General features: G+C 46.0%; 1 protein-coding gene across 1 annotated transcript in view; it reads right to left on the bottom strand.

Annotated features, from left to right (window-relative positions):
• Nucleotides 1-6,405: 6,405 nt before the first annotated feature.
• The window catches only part of LOC147124689 (ADAMTS-like protein 1), a 111,558-nt gene continuing 90,578 nt past the window's right edge, over nt 6,406-27,385 (bottom strand). The window contains exons 7-9 of the mRNA XM_085991610.1: nt 14,962-15,071; nt 9,575-9,795; nt 6,406-6,552 (exon numbers count right to left, since the gene is read on the bottom strand). Coding sequence (XP_085847736.1) covers nt 6,446-6,552; nt 9,575-9,795; nt 14,962-15,071 — 438 coding nt within the window. The 3' untranslated portion in view covers nt 6,406-6,445. The remainder of the gene's footprint in view (nt 6,553-9,574; nt 9,796-14,961; nt 15,072-27,385) is intronic.

The raw sequence follows: 27,385 nt of genomic DNA on the forward strand, positions 1-27,385 counted from the left end.
GAAGAATTGGCATTCCTTGACTTTAACTATGCACTTATCTGCATTTAACTTGATGCCAGCCTTCCTGGTACTCTCCATGGCCTCATGTAGGTGCATGTCATGGTCTCTTTCATCTGCTCCATAGATCTGAATATCATCAGCTATTCCTATAGCTCCTTCACAGCCTCTGTATGTCTCTACTTTCTGTTGAAAGATATCTTGACTGACCTTTAGCCCGAATGGTAGCCGCAGGAATTTGTAACACCCAAATGGTGTGTTGAATGTTGTCAGTGTTGTTGATTCCTCATCCAACTTCACGTTCCAATATCCATTTCTGGCATCTAGTTTTGAGAAAACCTTGGCTCCTGCCAGTGATGGCGTAATCTCCTCTAGCATTGGGGTGGGATAGTGGTCCCTCTTTATCACCTGGTTTAGATCTTTGGGGTCCAAACATATTCTGAGACGCCCGTTTGGCTTTTCTCGTACCACAATTGAGTTTACCCATCTGTGGGTTCAGTGACCTTTACGATCACTCCCTTTTCTTTCCATCTCCTTTAGCTCTCTTTCAAGCTTTGTCTTCAGCTCGATGGGTACTTTTCGTGGAGCATGGATAATGGGCTTTACCTCTGGATCGATGGTGATGTGGTATTGGAAATCTCCGAAACATCCCACTGTATCATCGAAACATTCCGGATACATGTCAATCAAGTCTTTTTTACTCTTGATTTGTGGGCGGTTCTCCAGTGGGGTGTTGCTGTCTATCTTCAGTGGCATTTCCGTCAGCTCGTGATGCACTGAGATCAATCTCAACTTCTCGCAGCTGTTTAATCGCAGGATCGCTGGCCCCTCAGTGTCAGTGACATAGAACATGCAGTTGATGTTCTTTCTTTTATGTGTCCCTTTGATAAAGGTTATTCCGAGTTGTTTAATCTCACTCCCCCCGTATGCTGTCAGTGTGACATTACTTGCCTTTAAACAACCATTTTTTGGGTAGCCATCTTCTCTCAGGTTTTCGGGAAAGATCTGCTGGTACAGTCTCAATGGGAGAATGTTGCTCTGAGCCCGTGTCCAGCTTCAACTTTAAGTTGATGGTTTTGGGCCGACCTTTGATCTTTTTTTTGATTTGGATGATGGTGTGCAATTCTTTCCTCGGAGTATTTTCCACTCTGGACATCTCGTGAAGCTGTATCTTTATGGTTTCGATGTTTAGTGCATTGTCGTGATCATCATCATCATCCTGCTCATCCATGGCATGGATATTGTGTTTCTTTCTCTGGTTCTGCTGTCCGCCTTTGTTTTTGATGTATGTTCCTTCTTTCTTCATTCTACGCCTCTTTTCCCAGTGGTTTAGTTTGCCACATGCATTGCAGCTTGTTCCATATGCTGGACATTTCCTCTTGTCTGTGTAATCGTGTGGTCTTCCACAATTTCTGCACGTTTCCCCCGTTGTCGTGTGCATGTCTTTGTGTGTTGTACTTTTCTCTCACTGCATCCACTCTGTTGTCTGTCTCAGAAGCAGTCCGCATGTCAGCCGTTTGAGAAATCAGCGTTTTCATTTGCTGCTTCATGGCTTCATGAGCTCTCGCAGTATCTACAACCTCTGTTATTCCGAGCTTTTCTTTTCCTATCAGGGCTTTCTGTACCTCTACATGCACTGACCCCCATATTAGCTGGTGTACAAGCCTTTCCTCCATTTCCTTAAATTTACACTTGCTGGCTTCATTTCTCAGCCTTGTCAGGAAATTGTCAGCTGTTTCACCGGGTTCCTGTCTTAGACTCTGGAATTTGTATCTGTGTATACGGTGATTGGATTTAGGCTCTAGATGGTTGCTGAATGTATCAAAAATTGTCGCAGCGTTTTCCTTTTCCTCTTCAGTCAAACTCCAGCTATTATACAAATCTAGGCCTTTTTCTCCTGTCCACAACAGAATGTAACTAACCTTTTCCTCGTTGGTAGCGCCCTTCAGGAAGCTTTTGAATGTAAGCTCACATTTCTGTTTGAACTTGTGGAATGCTTCTACTATATCGTCGGCTTCCCAGTTCATGAGGGGTTGCATTTGCACAGTCGTCATTTTAGTTTTCCGTACGATTCACTCTCAAATCACCGCAGACATCGGCACTCACAATCAGCTCGTAAAATCACTTTTCGTTTTATTCGTAGTTCGTATAGCACAATTTTTTACTCACTTATACCGCTGCCACCATGTTGTGTCTCCTTGTGTTCTTATACTATAAATAATAGACACTTTTAGCTCATTTTAGTTACTGCTTTTACTAGCTGTATTCTTGCCTTGTTTCTATGTTGCCGCATGGTGCGGAGTGATACAAGATGTCCGACGCTGCACTGTGCACTGCCCGTGCACAGTGTGCCACATAGCAATATAACTACACCATACCAAAGTAGTTCCATTTAACGATGTGATACTATAACAATGTAACACCAACATTTACCGAAAGCCCATTAATTCAACAATTTTGCCACTTTCCTTAATCGGACTTGTTTTTTCCACAAAGTAAATGGCCTGAATATTAACCGGGACGGGTTATGTAGGCCGGGGGTGGGGGGCAGAGTTTCAAACGGGAAACCCGAATTCTCCACACGCTGTGGTGTTTTAATGCCACAGTGTGCATCTTTTGTCCTTGGCAGGTCCCCCACCTGGAAATTAGCCTGATTGACAGGCTTGGCTACCAGTTGGGCGGGGAGGACTCCGGAGGAGGAAGGCCCGATCCTCGACCCCAGCGGGGTCCGATCCTGCAAAACAGGTTAAATCAGAGGCTGACAACCGTATTAAATTATTTAAATTGCAAACCCACCTGCTGGGAGCTGGTTGGCTGCCCGCGCCTTCTCCTGTCTCCGTTAAACCCGGAAGTGGGCGGGTTGGGATCGGGTTTGAGATTTTTAAAATTTTAACCTCTGACCTGACCCCATTCCACCTGTTTTTTGGTGTTAAAATGTGTTTTTGTGAATATGGGCCTGTTGGAATTTTGCACTTTGAAGAATCAAGTAACAGAAAGAAAGCTGACTGAGCATCAAAATAACATGGTCACATCTGTGTTTAACTACCAGTCTTACATAAATCAGAGAACATAGGAAACGCTGGAAATTCAATAAATATTTGTACTTAAGTAGATTTGGTACAAAAGAAATTACATAAATAGGCTTCTGGTAAGTAACATCAGACTTTATCCAGCAACATTACAATTAGAAGGTGTGTCACTGGGTCCTTGTCACAGAATAAAACTAAATGTACATTCACAATGATCTCCGCGTCTATAACTACACCTGTGACCCACAGTTCAACTAAGGAACACAAAATAATGGGAAACGGGAGATCTAATCTATGTTTCCTCTACCATTAGCATGTAGCAAAACACTACCAAATGCTCCAATTAAACTCAATCAATTAGTCAAATGAGCAAATTCTTCCCATAATATCAGGGAAGGCTTTCTTACATACACTGTTTACTGATTTGTAAATGATTGCCCTAGAGGAAACATAGGATAAATGTATTATGTACACAGCAACAAAGCTGGCAAATCAATCATTGGAAGGAATGTAACCGCAAGAATGTTTGTGGGGAAGGAGGATTGGGAAAGTCATTCTGTTTTTAATACAACAGCCGCAACACATTGGGAATGTATCGCTTATTTCACGCATCCCAATGATTGAGGATGAAATCCCCCTAGCAGTGCAGCGTAAAACAAAAGTGAAAAAGTATTCAATGGAAGTGCTATTAAAATGAGAACTTCAAATTCTCTTGCAAAAGTAAGCAACAAAAAAGCTTTGGTAATAAGAAAATAAAAGTCCCCAAAAATAGTATTTTCTGGACAACATAATGTACAGTTAAACAGGTATATTGCACGTTTCAACACAACTTTCTAATAAATAGATACAGAGCTTATTTTACAAAGATCTTATCTTAAATTATACATAAATTTAGAGAACTAAGTTGCTTAGATTTCAGACCCACTTTGCTGCTCTTACATTCTGTATAAAGGCATGGTGATAATTGTTTCTTAAATTTTAAATTACAATACAGTAAATGGCCTGGCATTTTATTGCAAGAGTCAGCCTTTTTAACCAGTCACATAATCAATAACCTAAACTTGATCACATCAAGATGTATCATGTGACTAGTAACCTACATATATCTATCTCACAATAACTGTTAAACAGCATGAGAATTATATCGATTTGTGTAAGTAAGCAGTATTTTTTAAATGTTTTAGAAATGTATACATTATACAAAAGAACAGGGCGTGAGTAATATGGAGTCAGGAGACACTGTACAGCCATCTGGTTTATGATGTTTCCTGAACCACTTGATCATGCACACAGATTAATTTTCCATCATTATATATTCCGGGGTGCAATGGGGAGAGGTGAATTATGAGTGTTGCGCTAATGTAGTATGATGCCACTGGTGATATAATTCATCGTACCATGAGATAGTTGGACGTGGCTTAGAAGCCATGTTTTCACATATAGTAAACTCCTAATCTGAGGCAAGGTGGTGAGTGAAGATAAGGAACTTCCTCACAGAGAACGAGGGCCAATCACCCTGGGTCACTCTCATACCAGAGTTAAGATCAGAAGTTGTCTCGGACCAGATCTCCAATGCACGTTCCTAGCTGGGAAATGATAAGTATCTTGGGGAGACTTAAAGCAGGGACAAGAATATAAAGTAACTACTTTTTAGTAATGTGCTGATAACCATCCTGCAGCTGAAAAATTGAAGAATAAATGGTCTCTATCTTTATTTCAGAACTTCTCTATTACACTTCTCTGACTGGATCAAAGGGAAGAGGATTTATCTGAAATTTCTGCTTGATGCCTGAGCATGTTGGTGCTCTGATGTTAATGTTACTACATTACTAAGTGTTAGGACAAGTTGTACAGCAGAGAGACACAATCGGAGGCTGGCTCAACCAAGGGCTCTGATCAGACCCCTCTTAGCTGCTTAATGGCAATGTCAGAAGGTCGCAACAAGCCACCCATCTGTCCTCTTGGTTGGGGAACGGTTGGTTGGTGAATGGTTGAGTAAAGTTTGGGGAATTGTTGGCACTGGGAACTAAATGTACTGAGAAGGGCAAGTGGCTGGGAGGAAAAATAGCTTCAAATAAATAAATAAAATGTGGCCGTTTCAATACTGCAGTCCATGTTCGAAACTAAACAACTGGCTGTAACAGGTTAGCTGGCAGTCTACTCATAATCGGACACAAAATGTTAAAAACAAAGTAGAAAACAGGGTAAGGGGAGAGGGAAATTACAATTTAGTAAGAGCTAGCTTTAATATAATAAACATTGGCAGGGATATTTTGTAATGGGAGTGGGAGCCCTCGAGTAACTGCAGTTGAACAGGACTTCAAAATGGACTTGCAATGAACCATGAGGAATAAGAGGATAGGATGAAGTTTACTGTGTGACTGTTTCTAACCCTCCTCAGAGCGGAACATGGAACATATTTCTCCAAGAAAGCGTGCGGATAGATATTGCTGCCTCTCGCATCATCTGTTCATCCCGTTTACTTTTCTAGACTTTGTAATTGAATATTTAATCTTCGCTGATCTTTCGGTATTATCTTTTTGAGCTTAAATTGTTCCTGAATTTGGGGTTATCAATATCTACTGCCCTAATTTCAGTGGGAGATTGACAGAAACGCCTGTAGAATTCAGGGCCGCGTTTCACCAGAAAAATATCTGTGATTCAGATAAAATTCACATATAATTAAGATAGATCAGTATCCTCATCCAAGAATCTCAGTAAATAATGCTTACTTGACCAGTTGGTTTAGATCTATGATAGATGTTGAAAAAAGTAAATAATAGATCATTCTCCTCTCCTTTTCTCTCAATAACACTGCATCTCTTTTCAAATACAAGGGGTACATACCAATACCATTTGTCACGTTTAAGTCTATTTGCTTCCGTTTCCCCTTCAAGTTCACAGCAATGTGCCCTGCTGGTAGTCTGTAATAAAGTTGGTTTCTTTGCAATATTCCATAAAAGGTCTGAATAGAAATTCCCACGAAACAGACAAAGCAGAATATATTTACACAGTTTCCTTGGGCTTTGATAGGTGAAGGTAGTCAAAGTCATTCTAGAACAAGCCCATCACAAGAACTGTCATCCAGCATCATGTTGGTGCAGAAACAGCACTCGTCAAAATGGCTGAAGCCTCCATCCGAAGCACAAAGTAATAAAGGAATGTACAGTGTGTCTAAACGTATTGTAATAGCCCTACTACACCCAGAATGGCCACTGACAGATTCTTTCCTATTCAAATGCAGATTTTCTCTTCAAGCAGCCATGGAAATACTTGTCTCTCTTTTAATAAAAAAAAATACAGGGAGCACTGTTGAAATTTTTAAACAATGTAACCATTTCAAGTTAGTTTCCCACCCCTCCACCCCCCCCCCCAATCATTTCATTGTGAGAGGATAAATTATAGAATTGCCGTCATCTTCAGATACCCCTGCAGGATTCACAGCAGCGTAGTTTGTACTGGGACAGGAGGCAGAGTTTTAGTCGCTTAACCATTTCACAGTATCTGGTTGTGTCTCTGCATTCGGCTGTGGGCAAGTGAAAGCATAAATTATACACAATAGCAAACTCCATCTTACTACAAATGCCAATAAATTAGAATTCATTATAGCCACACAATGGTATTGATCATTCACACAGAAAGTTTCCAGTCAATGTGACGCTGTTATCAACAAAGTTGATCAAATCCTAGGATGGTAGTCATTATTTTAACTTTGTGTAGATCACTGGTGAAGTCACATGGGAATATGAAGATGAATTCCTCAATCTTACTCCCCAATAGGGATCTGCACTCAAAGGGAGTGAGGGTTGGAGACAAGGCTGCAATACTCTACTGCCAATTCTCCAACTTGTGCTGTCTTCGAACCTTCTCACTGGGTGCCTGGGAGCTACAAATTGACCCTATTGCCTGCAGTTCCGGGTGCGCTACTTTTATACAGGATTTTGATGCACTGGAGAAAGTTTACAGAAAAACAAGATAGACGATTCCGGGACTTAGGGTTCTAGGTGATCAGGAAAGACTAAGAACCTTTCACTGGAGGAAATAGGATTTAAGGAGACATAATCTAGGTCTTCAAAATGCCAAGAGTAGGTAGGCTATTTGGATTGTTAATTTTAAACATCTAGTTCTGCACCAAAAAGCTTTATATGGACCATTCCCTCAGGAGATTCAGTAAGTGAGGTACGGTTCATGTTAGGGTAGAATGTACATGTTCTTTGGGGGCACCAGCCTAGATTCCCCTTCGTCATTTTGTGCTTTCTTATGTTTTCAGTGATTCGCGTCACACAATATAAAGAAAGACTAATGTCATGTCATGCCTTTCACCAGTCTTTGTTATTTTATCAACTGTCACTTTTAGAAACTTTGGAGACAGTGAAAGCACTGCTTTTCTATCAGACACGTGATATGGTCACCAATTGCCGGTCCCCCTCATGATTTTAAAACTTCTTCCCTCTGTAGCAGTTGATACTCTATTACTGAGTCCCAGTGACTTGTCTTCATTGTTTAGGTTGTACTGAGTCCTAAAAGTTCTCCTATGGTCTCCCAAAGTATATCGCATTGACACCCCTGCTGTAGTTATTCAAAAGACTGTTCCTTTAAACAATTTAGTGCTGTGCTCACCAATGCATTTTTGCTAACTTTCCAGTCATTTTGAACCAGCTTTAAATGAGAAAATAAATGCGATGTGAGAACAAACTTAATACTGACTAAATTTTCACATTAATTACTGTGAAAAGAGAAGTGTTAATGCCAGGACTGTGTGTTAAAGTGTGTTACAAATAATTAACTCTGAAACAAATTTAGAAGCATAGGCAAAAGATGCTAATATTTTGTTAATGTTAATGCATCAAATTAAAAGGGTGCAGGAGAAGGACAGGGAAATGGGACTTTTACACAACTTTTTATTTGGCAAGGTCATTACCATATTTTTATCCCATCTACTTCTCCACACACCATTCCTAGGTGTGGAGGCAGCTGGGTGAATTACCACATATAACTGCCCTGTGACTTACAGTTACTCGCCCTCCAAGTTTCTCTTCCTGTGGAGAAGCTTCTAACCTCAGTCGTGCTTGACTAATCTACTGGAATTTTTTGAGGATGTAACTAGTAAAATAGATAAGGGAGAACCAGTGGATGTGGTGTATTTGGACTTTCAGAAGGCTTTTGATAAGGTCCCGCATAAGAGATTAGCGTGTAAAGTTAAGGCACATGGGATTGGGGGCAAGGTATTGACTTGGATAGAGAACTGGTTGGCAGACAGAAAGCAAAGAGTTGGAATAAACGGGTCTTTTTCCGAATGGCAGGCAGTGACTAGTGGGGTGCCGCAGGGATTGGTCCTTGGACCCCAGCTATTCACAATATATATTAATGATCTAGACAAGGGAACTAGATGTAATATCTCCAAATTTGCAGACAACACAAAGCTGGGTGGGCGTGTGTGCTGTGAGGAGGGTGCCGAGAAACTACAGGATGATTTGGACAGGTTGGGTGATTGGGCAGAAGCATGGCAGATGCAATATAATGTGGATAAATGTGAGGTTATCCACTTTGGTGTCAAAAACAGGAAGGCAGATTATTATCTGAATGGCAATAGATTGGGAGAAGGGGAAGTGCAACGAGACCTGGGTGTCCTTGTGCACCAGTCGCTGAAGGTAAGCATGCAGGTGCAGCAGGCGGTTAAGAAGGCAAATGGTATGTTGGCCTTCATAGCGAGAGGGTTTGAGTACAAGAACAAGGATGTCTTGCTGCAGTTGTACAGGGCCTTGGTGAGACCACATCTTGAGTATTGTGTGCAGTTTTGGTTGCCTTATCTGAGGAAAGATGTTCTTGCCATGGAAGGAGTTCAGCGAAGATTCACCAGGCTGATACCTGGGATGGCAGGAATGACGTATGAGGAGAGATTGGGACGATTGGGCTTGTACTCGCTGGAGTTTAGAAGAATGAGATGGGATCTCATTGAAAATTATAAAATTCTGACAGGACTGGACAGACTAGATACAGGAAGGATGTTCCCGATGGTCGGGGAGTCCAGAACCAGGGGTCACAGTCTAAGGATAAGGGGTAGGCCATTTAGGACAGAAATGAGGAGGAATTTCTTCACCCAGAGAGTGGTGAACCTGTGGAATTCTCTACCACAGAAGGCAGTAGAGGCCAATACATTAAATATATTCAAGAAGGAGTTGGATATATTTCTTAAGCCTAAAGGGATCAAGGGGTATGGGGAGAAAGCAGGGACAGGGTACTGAATTTGGATGATCAGCCATGATCGCATTGAATGGCAGAGCAGGCTCGAGGGGCCGAATCACCTACTCCTGCTGCTATCTTCTATGTTTCTATGTTAACCTCCACTCAAAGCCTCTCCTCAGCAGGGTGGCAAGACTACTGTTCGGAACTGGCTGGTCAGGCAAACCATTGCTGCGAACTCACATTCTACCATTTCACAACACTTTTAATCAACAGTTTTCAGGCTGATAATTTGCCAACAGCATAAGCAATGGATCAAATATTTTTTTTCTTAAATTTCAGTTTGTTGCTGAGCTGGGACTCACATTTTTCACACGGGATGATGTTACACCTCTGCCAGTTCACTGGCCTCTGCTTCCATAAGCAGAATTGTTCCCTCACTTGTTTGTTTGTGTGCAGATGCACACACTCCACCCGCCTGGACTGAAAGCCATAGTTCCCGCAGGAAGAGGTACATGGTGTCCAGGAACTACTGCGCCATTGGACAGTACAAACATCTGAGGTACAGTTCCGTGTGCTGAGTGGCCTAAGATCAACAAAATATGTTCATGAGAACATTATAAAATAAACAATGTATTTTCATGTGTGTTCTGGGCACTGCCATTTTTGCATTCTAGGTCCAGCATCCTCTGTCTCTGAGTGCAGTTGCCAATTAGAACTAAATTAGGCACAGTTTTGTGTCGTGGGGTTCTAGGAACTTGATTGAAACTGCTCAAACTTATTTCACATAGGACCTCTCCAGCAAGCAGGTAGAAATGTTCCTCCTGGTAGTCTGGGCTGAACTTGAACTCAGCCTTTCAGTGCTGAAAAACCAGTGTCCAACCTACTGCCTAAGCTTCAATCCAAAAAGTAAATGGCACACTTCCAATTCCATTGAAATTAAAATTGATGAAGCTCTGATAAGAGATCTCACCTGAAATGTTAACCCTCTCTTTCAGTTACCAACGGATCCACAATGCATTTTCAGGATTTTCTGTTTTAATTTCAGATTTGCAGAATTGCGCCGTTTGTTTAAACAATTCCATTACTTTGCGTGAACTCTTACATTTGTGGTTTTGGGGTGTAGCCTATAATGTACCAGAGCATGAAACAGAAATGGCCACAATGTGAGCCAGTAACAGTTCCTGGGCTAAAGGGTCAACATCCCAGCTGCAGGGCATATTTTAAACAGAACTATAGGGGGGAATTTTAATCCCAAATAATAGGTGGGTTGAGGTCGGGTAGGAGGTTAAAGAGTTAAAAAACTGAATTCTGACCCCCAACCCGCCCACTTCTGGTTTTAACAGAGGTGGGATGGGGGGCGGACAGCCAACCCGCTTGCAGGAGGTGGGTCGCCCATTTAAATATTATAATGAGGCTGGCGTGCCTCATGGCGATCCACCATTCTAAATTTAACTCTGGCTGGCTGGGTTTCCCAGGCCTTGGGGAACCCAACAGCTAAAGGGAGGTGAGGACTGCTGGATTCAGGAGAAAAGTGCCTTTCCACTTACCTTTGCTGGATCCAGTGTCCCTGCCTCTCCCAACCCCCCCGAAAAAGGCATCCGATTCCCCACTGCACCCCCTCCCCGAGGCCTGCGATACACACCCCCTCCCCCAGCCCGAGGCTTCTGATGCCCCTGGTCCTCACCAGGAGGCCTCCAATCCCTACCCCACGAGGCCTCCATTCACCCCGACCTCCCTTCCCTGAGATCCCCGATGAGGCTTGCGATCACTACCCCCCCCCCACAACAAGGCCTCCATTCACCCTCTGACCTCCCCTCCCCGAGATCTCCGATCCCCGAGGAGACTTCCGATCACACCCCCATGAAGCCTCTGAATCCCCCACCCCAACGAGGCCTCCATTCACCAACTGAGGCCTCCGATCACTACCCCGCCGGCCACGCACCTCCGATCACCCCTCTAGCTTCCGAGCTACCCCCTCCAGCCCTTCCCCCTCCGGCTCCGAAACTCCTCCGACCTGGACCACCACCGATCCTCCATTGGCCCCAATTCACACCCCCCCCCCCGATGCTCCTCCGGCCTCGATCATCCTCCGGTCCTGATTCTTCCCCACCCCCCCCCCCCCCCCCCACCCCCCCCGCCCAACCCCGATCCTCCTCCGGCCCCAGTTCACAGCCCCTGATGCTCCTCCGGCCTCTATCGTACCGAACCCACTCCCAACCCGCCTCCGTGCCATCTTCCCGGGAGGCGGGTCCCCGACTCGCGTAGAGACCTGTCTCCTTGAGGCGGGAAGGGGATTCCAGCCATTTAACTGCCCGTTAACAGATAGTTAACAGGCAGTTAAGAAGCTTATCCACATTTTACCAACACAAGTGCAGGCTTCCTGACGTCGGGAAACCCCACCAGGGTCAGCGAGGCGAGCAGTGGATCTGTGGGGGTGAAAGGGGTCGAAAAGTGCGCTGTGGAGGTGATTGATGGGTGCAAGTGTGGAGAGGTAAGTATGGGAGGTGAGTGAAAAGTGTTAGAAAAGTTTCATTACTTTTGTTTTTTCCTGCAGGCTTCAACTGTTGGGGATCCGGAGGCTCCACATCTCAACGGCAGAGATGCCAGAATGGCTGCTGCATTCTCCGATGTAACAGCCATCTGATTTCTGCTCAGGAAAGAGGTCTGGTGAGTCTTGAGTACAAGGACTCACAAAAGAACAGAGATTGTCAGTGTTTGACAGCTTCTCAAAGCTGTCAAATGATGACAATTCATCTGTCAAAAATTTTTGGACTGAAACCCGACAACCAGCAGTCCCGCCTCCAATGCGCGCCTTCATTGATAAAATCCAGCCCCAAGAATTACTTTGGAAGTGCAATCGATGACTGATCATAAACAATAAAGGGAAAAAAAGAATTACACAGCTAATAAAAAAGAAAGACAGACATTTCTATAACTCCTATCACGACCTCAATACGTCCCAAAGTGTTTTACAGCCAATGAAGTACTTTTTGAAGTGTTAGTCACTGTTGTAATATAGGAAACGCAGCAGCCAATTTGTGCACAGGTCCCACAAACAACAATGTGATAATGACCAGATAATCTGTTTTAATGAGGGTTGAGGGATAAATATTGGCCCAGGACGCCGGGGAGAACACCCCTGCTCTTCTTCGAATAATGCCGTGGGATCTTTTATGTCCACCTAAGAGGGCAGACAGGGCCTCGGTTTAACTTCTCATCCAACAGATGGCACCTCTGAGTGCAGTTTTTCCTCAGTACATCCCCTCCGACAGTGCAGTGCTCCCTTAGTACTGCACTGGAGTGTCATCCTGGATTTGGTGCTCAAGTCTCTGGAGTGGGATTTGAACCCACAACCTTCTGACTCGGAGGTGAGAGTGCTACCACTGAGCCATGGCTGACACCAGTTGTACTGGCAAAGGCCTGGAGATGGTCCCTTGTCACATTCTCAATGGAAAATGGAGTGAGAGGGAAGGTACCCAAAGAAAGAGAGAAAATACCAAAACATGTGTGGGAGTGGGAAAAGCATTTTTCTTTAAAATACAGTGAAAAATCTTGTGCGCAAATAAACAGGGTAATGTCAAATCATATTTGTTCCAATTATGTGACATTGATTGTGAATTATTTGATGTTTGAGTGATAAAAAATCATTTGATGCATAGGTGCTTCCTGCTTAGAGTATGTTGAAACATTTATCAACAGTATTTAGAGTCTTGGCTGATTAGGAAAAAGCCACATTATATTTTAGAAATCCGTCACATTACATTACAATGTACCGCATTATCTGTCTGTTTTATAATGTTACTAGCTGGGGTGCCCGGCGTTGCCGAGGCTTTTTTGTAAAACTGTTTATGAGACTGTTGGGATTGAAGAACTCTTCCTAAGCACCCAGGAGGTGGTTGTTTAACTTCATCTTTTGTTAATGGGGATCGCCAGTAGCCATATACTCCAGGTTTTACAGTTTTGGGTATGTCTCGCCTGGTCACTCTCCTCTCCCTCCCTCCCCCTCCCCTCCCCCTCTCTCCCCCCTTTCCTCTCTCTCCCTCCCTCCCCCTCTCTCTCTCTCTCCCTCCCCTTGTCTCCCCCTCTCTCTCTCTCCCTCCCTCCCCTGCCTAACAATCTATCTCTTGCAATTGTGCGTTCAGTGTCCTTGCCCGCTCCATTATGCGATAAGATAAGATACGATAGATAGATAGATAGAAGAGGGGGAAGGAGAGAGAGAGAGAGGGGGGGGAAGGAGAGAGAGAGAGAGAGAGAGAGGGGGGGGAAGGACAGAGAGAGAGGGGGAAGCAGAGAGAGAGAGAGAGAGAGGGGGGAAGGAGAGAGAGAGAGAGAGGGGGGGAAGGAGAGAGAGGGGGGAAGGGGAGAGAGAGGGGGGGAAAGAGAGAGGGGGGAAGGGGGGAGAGAGGGGGGGAAGGAGAGAGAGAGAGGGGGAAGCAGAGAGAGAGAGGGGGGGAAGGAGAGAGAGCGAGAGAGGGGGAAGGAGCAAGAGAGAGGGGGGAGGAGAGAGAGGGGGGAAGGAGAGAGAGAGAGAGAGAGAGAGGGGGGGAAGGAGAGAGAGAGAGGGAGAGAGAGAGAGAGAGAGAGAGAGAGAGGGGGAAGGAGAGAGAGAGAGAAAGCGAGAGAGGGGGGAAGAGGAGAGAGAGAGAGAGGGGGGGAAGGAGAGAGAGAGAGACAGCGCACCCTAGATAGGGCCGAGGGAAGCCACGTCTGCTGAGAGCAAGGATGGGTTCCGGACTGAGTCTTATAAAGGCCCCAGACCTCAGAGGGAGGCAAGGTCTTCAATCCCAGATGGGATCAGTTATCTCACAGTGCCAAAAATTCCATCTCCTGTGGGAAACTTTTCTAAATGATCTCTTCAGACTGTTAAGTGCCATTCTGATAATTTGCCACCTGGGGAAGGGCTTGGAAAATTGAGCCCGGCTGCGGTGGCCGTGCGCGGCCTAGCGCTTCAGGCCCGGCCGGGCTCTTGGGCCGCGACTTACCTCAGCTGAGCTCCCGCTTCGAGAGAGAGAGAGAGAGGGGGGGAAGGACTTAGAGGCAGGCCACGGTGACCGTGCGTGGCCTAGCGCTTCAGGCCCGGCCGGGCTCTTGGGCCGCGACTCACCTCAGCTGAGCTCCCGCTTCGGGAGAGAGAGAGGGGGGGGAAGGAGAGAGAGAGAGAGAGAGAGAGAGGGGGGAAGGAGAGAGAGAGAGAGAAATTCCTGAATCAATACTAATCAATCAACAATTTCCTCACCTCCATTACCTTTTTTTAGCTTCAGGCCCGGCCGGTCTTTAATGGCCGCCACTCACCTCAGCTCAGCTCCTGCTCCCGCACTAACGGCAGTTTGAAGGATTAGGCCCCGCCCACAAATGGCATAAAATGCCCCCCCGTGCCCCTGTAGGATTGGTCAACCATCACGTCACTCAACGCTAATGAGCGGTAGGATTGGTCAACCGCTAATGAGCGGATTTTGTCCATTTTTTGAATGTTTTTTGTATACTGTCCGAACAATTTTTGTCTGACCAAAAAGTAAATATGCCTATGACACTCCCCTAATCATAAGCTTTCTTTTGATATAACATATTTGTAGGTACGCTCTATAGCTTTTGAGTGATGCCCGGACATACACACAGACAGACACACGCAGACAGACGGACAGACGGATCCTTTTATATATATATATATAGATAGATTACTGAATAAGATAACAATTTCAGCACTAGAATACTGTCACAAAGTCTCATTATAAGTAGAAAGATAAGGTACCTTGTGCTACTGCTGCATTGCTGAGAAGGTAACTTGGTCCCATTCTGTGCCCGGCAGAGGGCGCGACGATGTTGAGTTCCCAGCCTCAGCCCCACACACTGGCCATTGCACTACAGAAAGGAACATTTTGTGCCACATTTTAATTCAATTTTATTCCTATCACTCAAATCTTTATTGGATATAACAAGAATAGCCAACACGATTCTCAGCAAGTCCACCCCTTCCATATTGATGAATTGTTAGTTAAGCATCTACTATTTAATCTCCTGTAGTCCTGTTGTGTGGATAGAGGAATTTATAATGGAAAAAGTTGACAGGAAGTGTTTGCAAGTTTTTTAATATATTATTAATTGATATCCAATTAATTGCACATGGGGAGTTAAGACCAAGTGCAATTTTTGGGTGAAGCAGGGTTAACGGGAGGGGGATAACTTGACAATGGCATGCAGGCGTAACTCCCTTCCCATTATGAACTCATACATTCTGTCCTTATTTTTATATCTCAATTATAAATTACAAAGTCTGCATTTATAACGGAAACTGCCTGTGTAAACGGGTCATGCTGTAATTACACCCTTCCACCAGTGGTGGTGCTGCAGTGGTTCCACTGACAGGAGGTATAATTACAGTGTCACATGTTTACATAGACAAATTCCAATATAAATATGGACATCAAATAATAATGAAAAAAGTTGACAGGAAACTGCTGGACTACTTTCTTGTTCTTTTTCATCTCGTTACTTTAAACGTCAGATTACACACACACTCAGTTGTAGCAATGCAGGATCAATCTTTATTGAAACCTCATACTATCCACAATCAGTATGAGAGCTCAGGTCTTTTCATACTACACCATTCCAGTATGAGAGCGAGCTGCTGTTGAGACATCACACTTCACGATTCTAGTGTGAGCTGCTAAACACTCGTTCACTCACATTTCTTATACCAAATTTCACCTTTGATCACAAGGGGACGATTTTCTGATGTCAGAGGAGATGGGTTTGGAGGTGGGAAAGGCTGGAAAATCAGATTCAAAGAGGTCGGGTTCAGAACCCGCCTCCAACCCATCTCTGCGGGATTTTGCCGCTGCTGCTTTTGGAGGCCGGGAAACACTCCCGCCTCCAGCTGGCCATTGCGCTATTAAAGATCCTTAAATGCTCGTTAAGGGCCTCTCTAAGCCCTCGTGATTTTTGCAGCTTTTCGCCGTGATCCACGCTACTCCTGAACCACACCAGGTAAACCTGGCGGATTGACTCGTGGGTGGCCTCCTCACTGCTGCAGGTCTAACAAGACATCATTTATTGCAGCAAGGATTGCTTGCAGGTGCCAGACCTTGGCTTTAAAAGGTCTCTGAGCACTTTTAGAAGGCCTTCCGAAGTCAGAGGTCCTGCAGCTTGACTCCATCAACTGTGGGACCTCCTTGGAAGACCCTCTCCCCGCTTGCAATGAGTGCTTCCCCAAAGGAGGCATCTACAAGCAGCATGGGAACCATTCGTTTTCTTTCTGCATGGACCTCAGATGAGGAGGAGGAGGAGGTCAGAGCGCCGGTGTATCGACCAGAGGCAGCGCGCGAACACATGGCTGCCCGGGATGCAATTATCATGCCCAGATTTGTATAGGTTGCCCATGTCCTTTGCTCCATCCTAGGACATCATTGACAATGGACATGATTCTTTGGTGTCCTTTTACTCAGGCCACCAACCTGACAATGCAAGTGTGGCGGTGCCCACAATATGGAGCTGCCTTACGCGAAAGAACAGATGGCATAACGCCAACATTTGGCTTCAAATCATTTTAATGCTTTCCAACAGGGATGGCATTTCATCAACACACAGAAACAGTCTCCCAATCTGCACACAGACCTGGAGGTTATATCCCTTGCCAGCTGTACCCACACAGCCTTGGTTTCTTTGGCAGGCCTCTTCCTCCGAGATGAGTGGAAAGAGCACCTCCATGCTAGCTGTCACCCCCACCAGCATCATTTGCAGCGCCTCATCCGAGAGCCTCAGGTAGGCCCTTGCCTTGGAATTGGACATAGGTTTCTCAAAGGATGTTGGAGGTGGTGCAGGAGATGCAGAAATGCTGTGGAATGAGCCAAAGGAGCAAGAAGCCATAAAATCACTGGAAAAGTGCTGTCAACAGAGGCGCGTTTCAGTCCCAAAACACTAATTGAGCAAGGGCATCCCACACCTCTGAAATCAAGTGGCCAATCATGGGAAAATCCCACATTTTTGAAACCTATCAGTGGAGGCAGATTTCAAACCCACCCAAACTGAAACGCGCCTCTATATCACCTCCAGTGAGAAAATCGCCTCCTACATTCCATGCATACCACCAATAAATCATAGTACATCAAAGATACATACAATAGCAATAGAATAACATAAACCCAACAAATATGCGCTTAACTGTTCTAATTATTTTATTGCTGTAATAAACTCTTCCCATTCCCTAAACACAAGTGACCAAGCTGACACATTCCAGACCATTATATATGGCTAAATGACTCTTACACATTCTACTATTTTACTGTCCTGTAAAGATATCCTTGCTTTAAAATCCCCTTACACAATTTACAACCCATGCTAAGCAGAAAACAGTTTAAATTTTTAACTCATTGTGTGCTGGTCTCTCAGTCTGTGCAGAAAGAACATTTGATACACTCAGGTAATGTGAACCTCGTACCCACAAAAACGGGTGCAGTTGTAAGGTTTTTGATATACTTTGTATAATTAGTAGATTTGTTGATTATGGTTATGATAGCTCTCCCCGACCTCCCATGCCCCCCACCCCCAGCCCCTCCCCAGCCATGCACGATTCCATCTCCCAGTAAAATACCCCCAGCCAAGATCTGAAGTATTAAAGTGACTTCAAAGTTATAACTTTGGGGGGGGAGGGGAAGGGAGGGTGCGGGGGAGGAGAAGGGAGGGTGCGGGGGGGAGGGGAAGGGAGGGTGCGGGGGGGAGGGGAAGGGAGGGTGCGGGGGGGAGGGGAAGGGAGGTGCCGGGGGAGGGGAAGGGAGGGTGCGGGGGAGGAGAAGGGAGGGTGCGGTGGGGAGGGGAAGGGAGGGTGCGGTGGGGAGGGGAAGGGAGGGTGAGGGGGGAGGGGAAGGGAGGGTGCGGGGGGAGGGGAAGGGAGGGTGCGGGGGGGGGAGGTGAAGGGAGGGTGCGGGGGGGAGGGAGGGTGCGGGGGGGGGGAGGGAGGGTGCGGGGGGGAGGGGAAGGGAGGGTGCAGTGGGGAAGGGAGGGTGCAGGGGGCGGGGGTGGGAGGGGAAGGGAGAGTGCGGGGGGCGGGGGTGGGAGGGGGAGGGTGCGGGGGGAGAGGGGAAGGTGCAGGGGGAGAGGGGAAGGGAGGGTGCAGGGGGAGAGTGGAGGGTGCGGGGGGGTGGGGAGGGTGCAGAGTGGGGGAGGAGAGCATTCCTGCTTCTCCTGGCCCACAAGCAGTGCTGGAACAAGTACTAACTTTCTGGATCCGGCGGCTCCCGCCTCCCTTTTGCTGCTGGGTTTCCTGAGCCCTGGAAATTCCAGCCAGCAACTGTCAAATTTAAATCAGACTCCCAATCGTGTTTTCAGGCACAAATGAATAGATGTTGTGGCCCGTCAGTGCCTTTGTGAATAACACTGAAGCAGCTATTGATTAAGAGCTTGGGATCTTTCTGTGTTGAATGTGGGGCTAGTGAGTGAGAGTTTGGGATCTTGCTATGCTGAATGTGCGGCTGGTGAGTGACAGCTTCGGATCTTGCTGTGCTGAATGTGGGGCTGGTGAGTGAGAGTTTGGGATCTTGCTGTGCTGAATGTGCGGCTGGTGAGTGAGAGCTTGGGATCTTGCTGTGCTGAATGTGCGGCTGGTGAGTGAGAGCTTGGGATCTTGCTGTGCTGAATGTGCAGCCAGTGAGTGAGAGCTTGGCATCTTGCTGTGCTGAATGAGTGAGCTTCTCCCTGCGTGCGAATGTCTGGACTCTGAGTAATTCCAGGCTTGGCATCGAGTAACCAAGCTAAAGGAAAACTAATGTTCCTTGATATTTTGTAATGCACTGAATGAAGGTTACAGCTTTTATTGATCTCTGTTAATAAAAGAAACCTGTTCAAACTTGGACATAGGGTCCAAAGCGGAATTAATGCAGTGGTGTTGAATCAGAGCCGGTCATGGAATTTTTTTTACTGTGCAATTATGAGATTGGGAAAAAACAATGATAACACCTGGGGGAATAATCCTCCCGTTTAAATCAGCAATTTAAAACACTGAGCTTACCTGCAATTGGGTAACACTCCATTTCATTTCAGTTAGAATTGCACGGAATGATTACATTCAAGTTGACTTTTACATACGACAGTGATTAAAACAATGCAGGTGGGAAAATATAAAGAGGCATGGATTCAAATTCAGCTTTAAATTCCTATTAGGATAACCACACAAAAATGTTCAGAAAAATGCCTCAGGGTCTTTTATGAAGTTAATATAAAAATTCAGGTCAGGCAGCTGGCGTCATGGGAACTCCCACTGTTCAGACAAGCAAGGAAACTAGACTTCACTGGTAACCACTTACTAGGTTACTGAAGGACAGCCTAGTAAATTGTAATAAACTACAGACAAGAGCAAAATAATCACATTGTGGCGGAACCACCAGAGGATTACGGACAATTGTATATAATTCCTTTTACAGCAATGTAGTACAGCTGGGGGCTGCACCTTTAATGTATCTGTTAACTGTACTAGGGCTTCTTTCCTGTACTCTGCGTGATGACGTCATGCCGTCCGTCACGTGATCTCTCAACGGCGGGAAGAACATGATGACGTCATGATGTCAGAGCTCGGAACCTGCTAGCAGTTGAGCTCGGAACCTGCTGGCAGTTGAGCTCGGAACCTTCTAGCAGTTTCCAGAGAGGCTTTCAAGCAGACCAGACCTATTTGCATTGTATCCTACAGTTTCCTGTACAGCGTCGTTTGTTCATTAAATTTTATTGTTTTTGATTTTCTGAGTCGATCTCAATTCTTCAGCTAGGAACCCCAGTTCCTACAACATCATCCATTATGCCAAGAACTACGCATTTTGATACTTTTATCTCCTTCACAACACAGATGTGAACAAAGGACGAGGGGTGAGGAAAGACTTTTAGATGTCTCGGTCTCATCCTAGCTACTTGGCAGCGCAACTTGTATATTTCCTTCCCCAATCATTGGTATTTCCAACTCCCGGGAGAAACAAAAAGACAAAGGGCTCGATTTTAATAGCCCTGAGGAGACGGGTCAGCTGCAAAAATCGGAAAAAATGGCTTCAGACACTCAACCCGCCCTCACGCGATTCTCGTGACTGTCTGTTCAGCTGCTCCCAAACTGACCCGACTCCAACCGGTGGGACAGGTAGTTAAGGCAGTTAAGAGCCTGTTAACTGCATTGATAATCCTATTTTGATAACGGTTTCCCATTTTTGTGCCTCTGGCTCCTGTTTCCTGTCTTGTCAGAAACAGGCCAGCTGCAAGGAGACAAGTTGGTGGAGGACATGATCTGCAGTCATTATTGGTGCAGAACTTTAAAAGCGCTCCTGTAACATGGCTGGCATGCAAATGCAACAATTTTGTTGTTGGAGGTTTGGGTTAAGATTTTGCAAATCTACTGACCTTGTGACTGGTCAAGCTGACACACATCTGCTGTTTGAACTGATTGGAATAATTTCAGGCCACTGTGAGTGTGCGCTTGCAAGCTTCTTGTCTCAACTGAAATCTGTAATGGGATGGGAACCATTTACATCCTCTCATCCTGGTCACCAGATTTGGAGGAAGAGCAGCGTGGCTTAGTGCTGCCGGATGAACAAGTGGCTCAGCATACAGCCTCCTTGGAGGAAGATGAAGAGGACGAGGACGAGTAGGAGGACGGGGAGTGATGCCTTGCGAGGCTGGATGTGGTCAATCCAGCAGCAGCTGACCACATTGATGGCCGTCAGGCAAGGGATGCACTCACCCTTTCCAGATTCGCGTAAGCCAACGGTTCAACCACAGGTGGCTGGGACATGGAGATGAATATAATTCCGACAGTCTCAAACCCCAGGCATCATCTGTCCAATAAACAGTGATTTGCGCTCAGTGTCACCACCATCATTCTACATGTCATTCTCCCTGAGCCCTCCCTCTTGAACTTCCATTTCCCAGAACACAGAGGCCACACTTTAGGAGATCTCAGCAGATCATTAAACCTTTTTCGACCCTGAAACCATGTGCGTCTGCACACAGACCTCGAGCTCACCTCCTCAGCAATTTGCAGCCAAGCTGCCTTGGTTTGCTGAGGAGGCCGCCTCCTTCCGTTTCCAGGGAAGAGGAGCTCCCGACGTCCTCTAACTCCCTCCACAAGAGCATGGAGAGAGCCCTCATTGAACCTGGGTATAGCCTTAGTTTTTGGGGCTGCCATTCCTGCAGCTTCCAGTATCTTTAAGAGAAAAAAGCGTTAATATTACTAAGCAAATGATTGGAACACATCTGGGTTCTTTTTCATTTCATAGTCAGATAATAAAGTCATATATCAAAAAATCATGAATCTCTTTCTGGAATAATATGACCAGCAATATCATTCATTAAATTTTGCTGTCAACTCCCCTTTCTAGATAATAAAGCACCAAGCCATCCCAATGACATATGTATGCAAAGGGGACATGGCCTTTTTCAAACAAACAATGCGTCATCAGACGCGAGAAACTGACATCCTCCAAGCAATTGCCTGGAGGGACCCTCACGTCGGCCATAACGAGGCCAATGAAGCCAAAATCGGAAGTGCTGGGAGGCAGCAGCCGGGTGCGGGTCCAAAAGCTGCTGAGCGGCGAGCCCGCCCTCAACCCGCATCTGTTATTAAAATCGAGCCCAAAGAATGAGAAGCAAACCTGTGGCCAATTTCATATAAAACTCTGGGAAACTCCATAAAACAATCATATATGCTCTGCATGATTTCAACTAACCCACATTATGGTCATCAATAGGTTGAATACTAAACACTAAAGAGTTAGTATAGGTTTGTGGCGGAGACCACATAGGGACAGTAACACAATTCACTATGTATAGCCAATGTTGTTATCGCTCCACGTTATGTACGGAACTTGGTTGGGTTATCGGGGCAGGGTCCCTTTAAGAGTCGTCGATTGTGTGACGACGTCATAGCCCTGCGACGAGGCCGAGTCCCTCAGTCCATGTGGAGAGTTAATAAAGCTAACACGCGTTTTTCATTGCTGCTATGAAAGTCTCGCAGTCTGTTTATTTCCAGCGACTCCTACATTGGAAACGTCCAAAAGAGAAATGGGGTCACCAAAGACTTTATCCGAGATTGTAGTGTATGTACCCGTCTACCTTTAAGGGAACTATTGAATGTAACCGTTCACCTTTAAGAGAACTACTTTAGGTGTGGCACTATTTGTTTGGCTTCTGTATACTGTAATACCGACAGTGACCACACCAGTATATAAGTGTTGTGGCAGGATAACTGGGGCAGATTCGCCCTGACCTCTGAATAGTAAAGACCTGTTTGTTTGTTACTCCTGAAGTCTGTGTCGTTATTAACTGTACAACCCACAGACTTTACAGTGGCGATGAGTCCGATCGTACCCTGCGGCAAGACTACCAAAGCAAGAAGAGCGTCGAAGAGAGGCAACCGCCCTCGTCGTTCTGCTGGGAGAGAACACGAGGCTGCAGCAGGAGAAAGGTGGAAGACTTTAGCAACAAAAGCTTCCGTCTGCAACAGGCACTGACTACCCTTCTACCACGGTGCGGAGTGAGCTGATCAGCAGGGAACAAGGCGGCCGAAGAGACTGTGAGTAGGGGAAGGTGTAGAAGTATCCGGAGGATAAGGGCAGAGCACTCGACCTCGGTCGAGGGGGAGCTGAGCCGGTCAGAAGTCGGGTCCAACGGCGTCGGGTGACAGCCGGACCGCGATCGGCGGGAAAGATCCGGGCGGCGACAAAGCCGCGGAGCGCTGAAACCGAGCGTGTGGGAGAGGCAGAGCCGAGCAAAGGAGGCTGCGCGAGAGCCAGCCCAGCGGCTGAACTGTTCTCCACCAACGGGGTACCCAGAGCCGGTAGAACCGAACGTGCGGGAGTGGGAGAGAGACACAGCCGAACAAGGGGAGAGAGACTGCGTGAGAGCCAGTCCAGCGGCTGAACTGTTCTCCACCAACGGGGTACCCAGAGCCGGTAGAACCGAACGTGCGGGGGAGAGAGCGACAGAGCCGGGTACGGAGAGAGAGACTGTGCGAGAGCCAGTCCAGCGGCTGAACTGTCCTCCGTTAACGGGGTGTACCCAGCGCCGGTAGAGCCGTGCGGGCGGGAGGAAAAGACAGAGCCGAGTAAGGGGAGCTGTGCGAGAGCCAGCCCAGCGGCTGAACCTGTCCGCTGTGGGGAAAGCGTACCCCTTCCATCAGGAAGAAACGCGGAAAGCCGCCATTAGGCGGAGAAGACGACAGAGGCGGGAAACCGCCATTGAAGTGGGCGGGGAGAGAAAGGAAGAGCGGGAAACCGCCATTTTCGCGGGAAAAACCGCCATCTTAACTGCCATTGAAGTGGGCAGAGAGAGAGAGAGAGAGAGAGACGGGAAGAGCAGAAAACCGCCATTTTCGCGGGAAAACCGCCATTTTAGAAATAAACAGATAATAAATAATACTTAAAGAAATACTGTGCTGCTCCAAGGAAAGGAAGATGCCTAAGCGAGGGAATATTAACGATTTTAATTCTGAGATAGAAGACTGGGCCACGTACGTGGAACGCATCGAGATCTATTGTGAAGCCAACAAAATAGAGGAAGACGACAAGGCGATAACATTGTTAAACTCGATGGGCGCAAGGACATACGGGCTCTTGAAGGATTTACTAGCACCAGCTAAACCGGCGGATCAGTCTTTCGAAGAGATTGTGGCTGTTCTGAAGGACCACTTGAACCCCACACCGTTGATGTTGGCTGAACGATTCAAATTCTATGCAAGAACGCAACGGAAAGACGAAAGCAACGCAGAATACTTGGTCGAACTGCGTAGGCTAGCGAAATACTGCCAGTTCGGAGGGAATCTGACAGAGGCACTGCGAGACAAGTTCGTAGGCGGATTGTCCAAGGAAGGGACGCAAAAGCGCCTACTCGAAGAGAACGACCTTACACTTGACAGGGCTGTCCTTATAGCCGCATCACACGAAGCCGCAGCGAAAGGAACGGCGGAAATGCAACTAAAGGCGGCGGCACTCGGGGTGGACCAAATTACCTCGAGTACAACAAAATGCTATCGTTGTGGGAAGACAACACACGACCAGAATCAATGCTGGTTTAAGAACCAAGAATGTAGGAAATGTGGCAAACTGGGTCACATCGCTAAGGTATGCCGGTCAGGGAAGAAGACCAACAACCAAAGGAAGCCATCACAAGAAGAGTACAACAAGGTATACAAGGGGGCTGAGAAGAGTTCAGACGAACAGAATCCAGACTCAGATCCAAACGGCCAGGAGCTGGGTAGTCTGAGTATCCACCATGTGAGTAAGGAAGCTGACCTACAAACTATCTGGGTCATGCTAAAAATAGCTGGAGTCCAAGTGAAAATGGAGTTGGACACTGGATCAGCTGTATCAGTCATAAATCGAAGGGATTACCACCGGCTATTCCCACACATACCCTTAAGAGATACCAAGTTCGTATTGCAGACATACACGGGGCATAAAGTATACCCCATGGGAAAAATAAGAGTCAAGGTGAGAGATAGGGGTAAAGTACACCCAAGAATGAACTTGTACGTACTACCTGAGGGAGGACCACCACTTCTAGGACAGGAGTGGATCAAGAAAATAGACATGGAATGGCACTACCTACAAGCAATGACGAGTGAGGACTCGGTGCAGACAAGCAGCTCAGACTCTGAGCCGGAAGACGATAAGTCCAGCCCACGTATGAAAAACAAGGTTAACATGAACTCACTGACTAAGGTTGGAAAAACGATGGCGTGCATAAAGACAGAGAATTCTGAGTCTGTTCAAGTTACAGACATATGCATTACGGAGGAACACCGGGCTCGAACTCAACGTTATTTCAAAGTACGACAACAATTAGAACAATTAAGTTACCGTCTCGTACAAGAGATGAAAACAATGAAAAAGTTCTATGACACCGAATGGGAGAGTCTGGAAAGACAACAGAACCTGCTGGCTCAAGCAGAGAGCGACCATAGAGCCATCGTGACCAATTACCGATCACATCTCCCTTATGATGTTCAGGAGTTAGAATATTTGCATGATCTAGAGATACAGCATAAAGGCAAACCACGCTACACTGAGGATTTTGTTCTGCAATTGGAGACGGAGCTGTTGCAGGCAAGGTTAAGAGAAGCTGAATCGCAGTGTGCACTTAAAGAGATGCAGAAAAAAATCTTGGACATGGAAAAGAGAAACGCTTCTTTACCTGATGTGAATAATGTGGCCATGTTGCAAGAGGAGCTTATAGGGGCGAAACTGAAAGAAGCTAAGCAAAGGATGTTGGAACTTGAAACACAGAACCAAATCAGCAGTAACCAGCTATGTCGAGCAGAGAAGGAGTGCTATGGTCTACATGAGAAGGTGCAATATCTCTCAGCCCAGAATAAGGGTCTACTCACTCAGTTAAATGAAAGTAAACGGAAAATGGCTGAGATAGACTGCAAGAATAAAGAAGATTTGATGGCAGTGAGACTTCAAGAGGCAGATAGCATAGCAGCCTTGGCTGATCTCCAACAGGAAATTGCGAAAGAAGCAAATGAAGAGGAATCTTCAGGAAGCCAGGATTTTATTCCAGTTCTTCTCTACGACTCCTTACAAGCAGAGTGTGAGAAGTTGAAAGAACAGTATGAACAGGCCCAGGCTACAATTCTGGAGGGGATTAACTCGGCAACCTCCGAAAAGCTAGTTTCAGTAGAAGCATATGAACAACTAAAGGTTGAACATGAGCAAGAAGTCCAAAGGCTGCAGGAAATTCTTGATGAGCTCAAGGCCAAGACAGACTCATCGGTAGAAGTTCCATCCATAGATGAGAATTTAGAGGTGAAAGACATGGCAGAACATGAAAGACAAGATGTCCAAGAACTCATAAAAATATTGAAGGAAACCCAAGTCAAATGTGAGGCGGCAATGACCGAGGTTCAACGACTTGAAGAACAAATTCAACTGGGAATCCTTTCAGTGGAAGGAAAGGAAACTGTAAGAAACACAGAGACTGTAAGAATGGGCCCTGAACATGAGCTAGGGAGCATCAAGGCGCAACTTCTTCGAGCGCTTGAAACCAAAGTACAAGAGGAAAGGAAGGTGAAAGCATTGGAGGGAAAGGTGGATGAAATGGTGAAGACTCTGATCCACAGAGTCCCCGTGGAAGAGTTAACGGTCAGCCAACTCCTTCACATGCTGAGAGACAAGGCTCCACAATGGGAACACGAGCTTCAATCTTCAAAGGGAAGGAATTCGGAGCTCCCAAAAGTTACGGAAATAACTGAGGTGGCAACACAGATTTTGTATTACAGTTTACTCTATGAAGAGTTCGTTGAATCACGTCAATGTGAACAGAAGAATGTTGAAACAGCTGCTTCAGTAGAAGGATTAAATAGCCTGATAACGCAATCCCCGATGGAAGGGAAGGTATTGAACTCACAAATGAGGTCAGTAGTGAAGGAATGGCAGACAACCCAGGAAGAGCGGGATGAAATTGAATGCATGAAGAAGTCTTTTCAAGAAAGATGTCTAGGGAAGGAACCAAAGTCAGCTAACGTCCAGATGGGTAAGGAGGAAGTAGAAGGCTCTCTCACTGGCCTAACTCAGGACGAACCCGAGTATTACCATGACCTGTTGAGTGACACTGAATATTACGAGGATCTGGTCTGCTCAGTTTGTGATGAAAACTCCCAAAGTGCTGAAATCCGGATGAAGCACTTAAGGTCTAAGGAACATAGAGAGTTGGTGGCGCTACAGCTGGCAGCCGAGAAAGGAGCTCCGAGAGTTTCAAAAAGGCAGAAAAGAAAAAGAAGAAGAAGATAATAACCGTCTAAAATATTATCACTTCTACCATCTCAGGCGGGACACTACGAAAGGAGCTAAATTAGTTGAAAACCCGGAAATTATCAAGACAGCCAGTTGGTTGTAAAAGTCCGCACTGCTGGTTCAACAGGACGAAAGTTCAAGCTGTTACGTCAAGAAAAAGGCTATGGAGGAGTCACGCTAGCCATGTGAACCGGCTACACCAAAGAGATGCTGTTCGGAACGAGTCAAGATCAGAGACTGAATCTATGAACTGTTCCCACCGAGATTATATCTGTAAATTGTTTTATATGAAGTTGAAGATATGTATGTTTAACGGGGACTCTAAGTAATAAGCTAAAAAGGGAGGATTGTAGTGTATGTACCCGTCTACCTTTAAGGGAACTATTGAATGTAACCGTTCACCTTTAAGAGAACTAC

This window comes from Somniosus microcephalus, chromosome 1 (assembly GCF_052327205.1).
Source record: "Somniosus microcephalus isolate GS21.2 chromosome 1, FLI_Smic_1.0, whole genome shotgun sequence".
Taxonomy (NCBI): domain Eukaryota; kingdom Metazoa; phylum Chordata; class Chondrichthyes; order Squaliformes; family Somniosidae; genus Somniosus; species Somniosus microcephalus.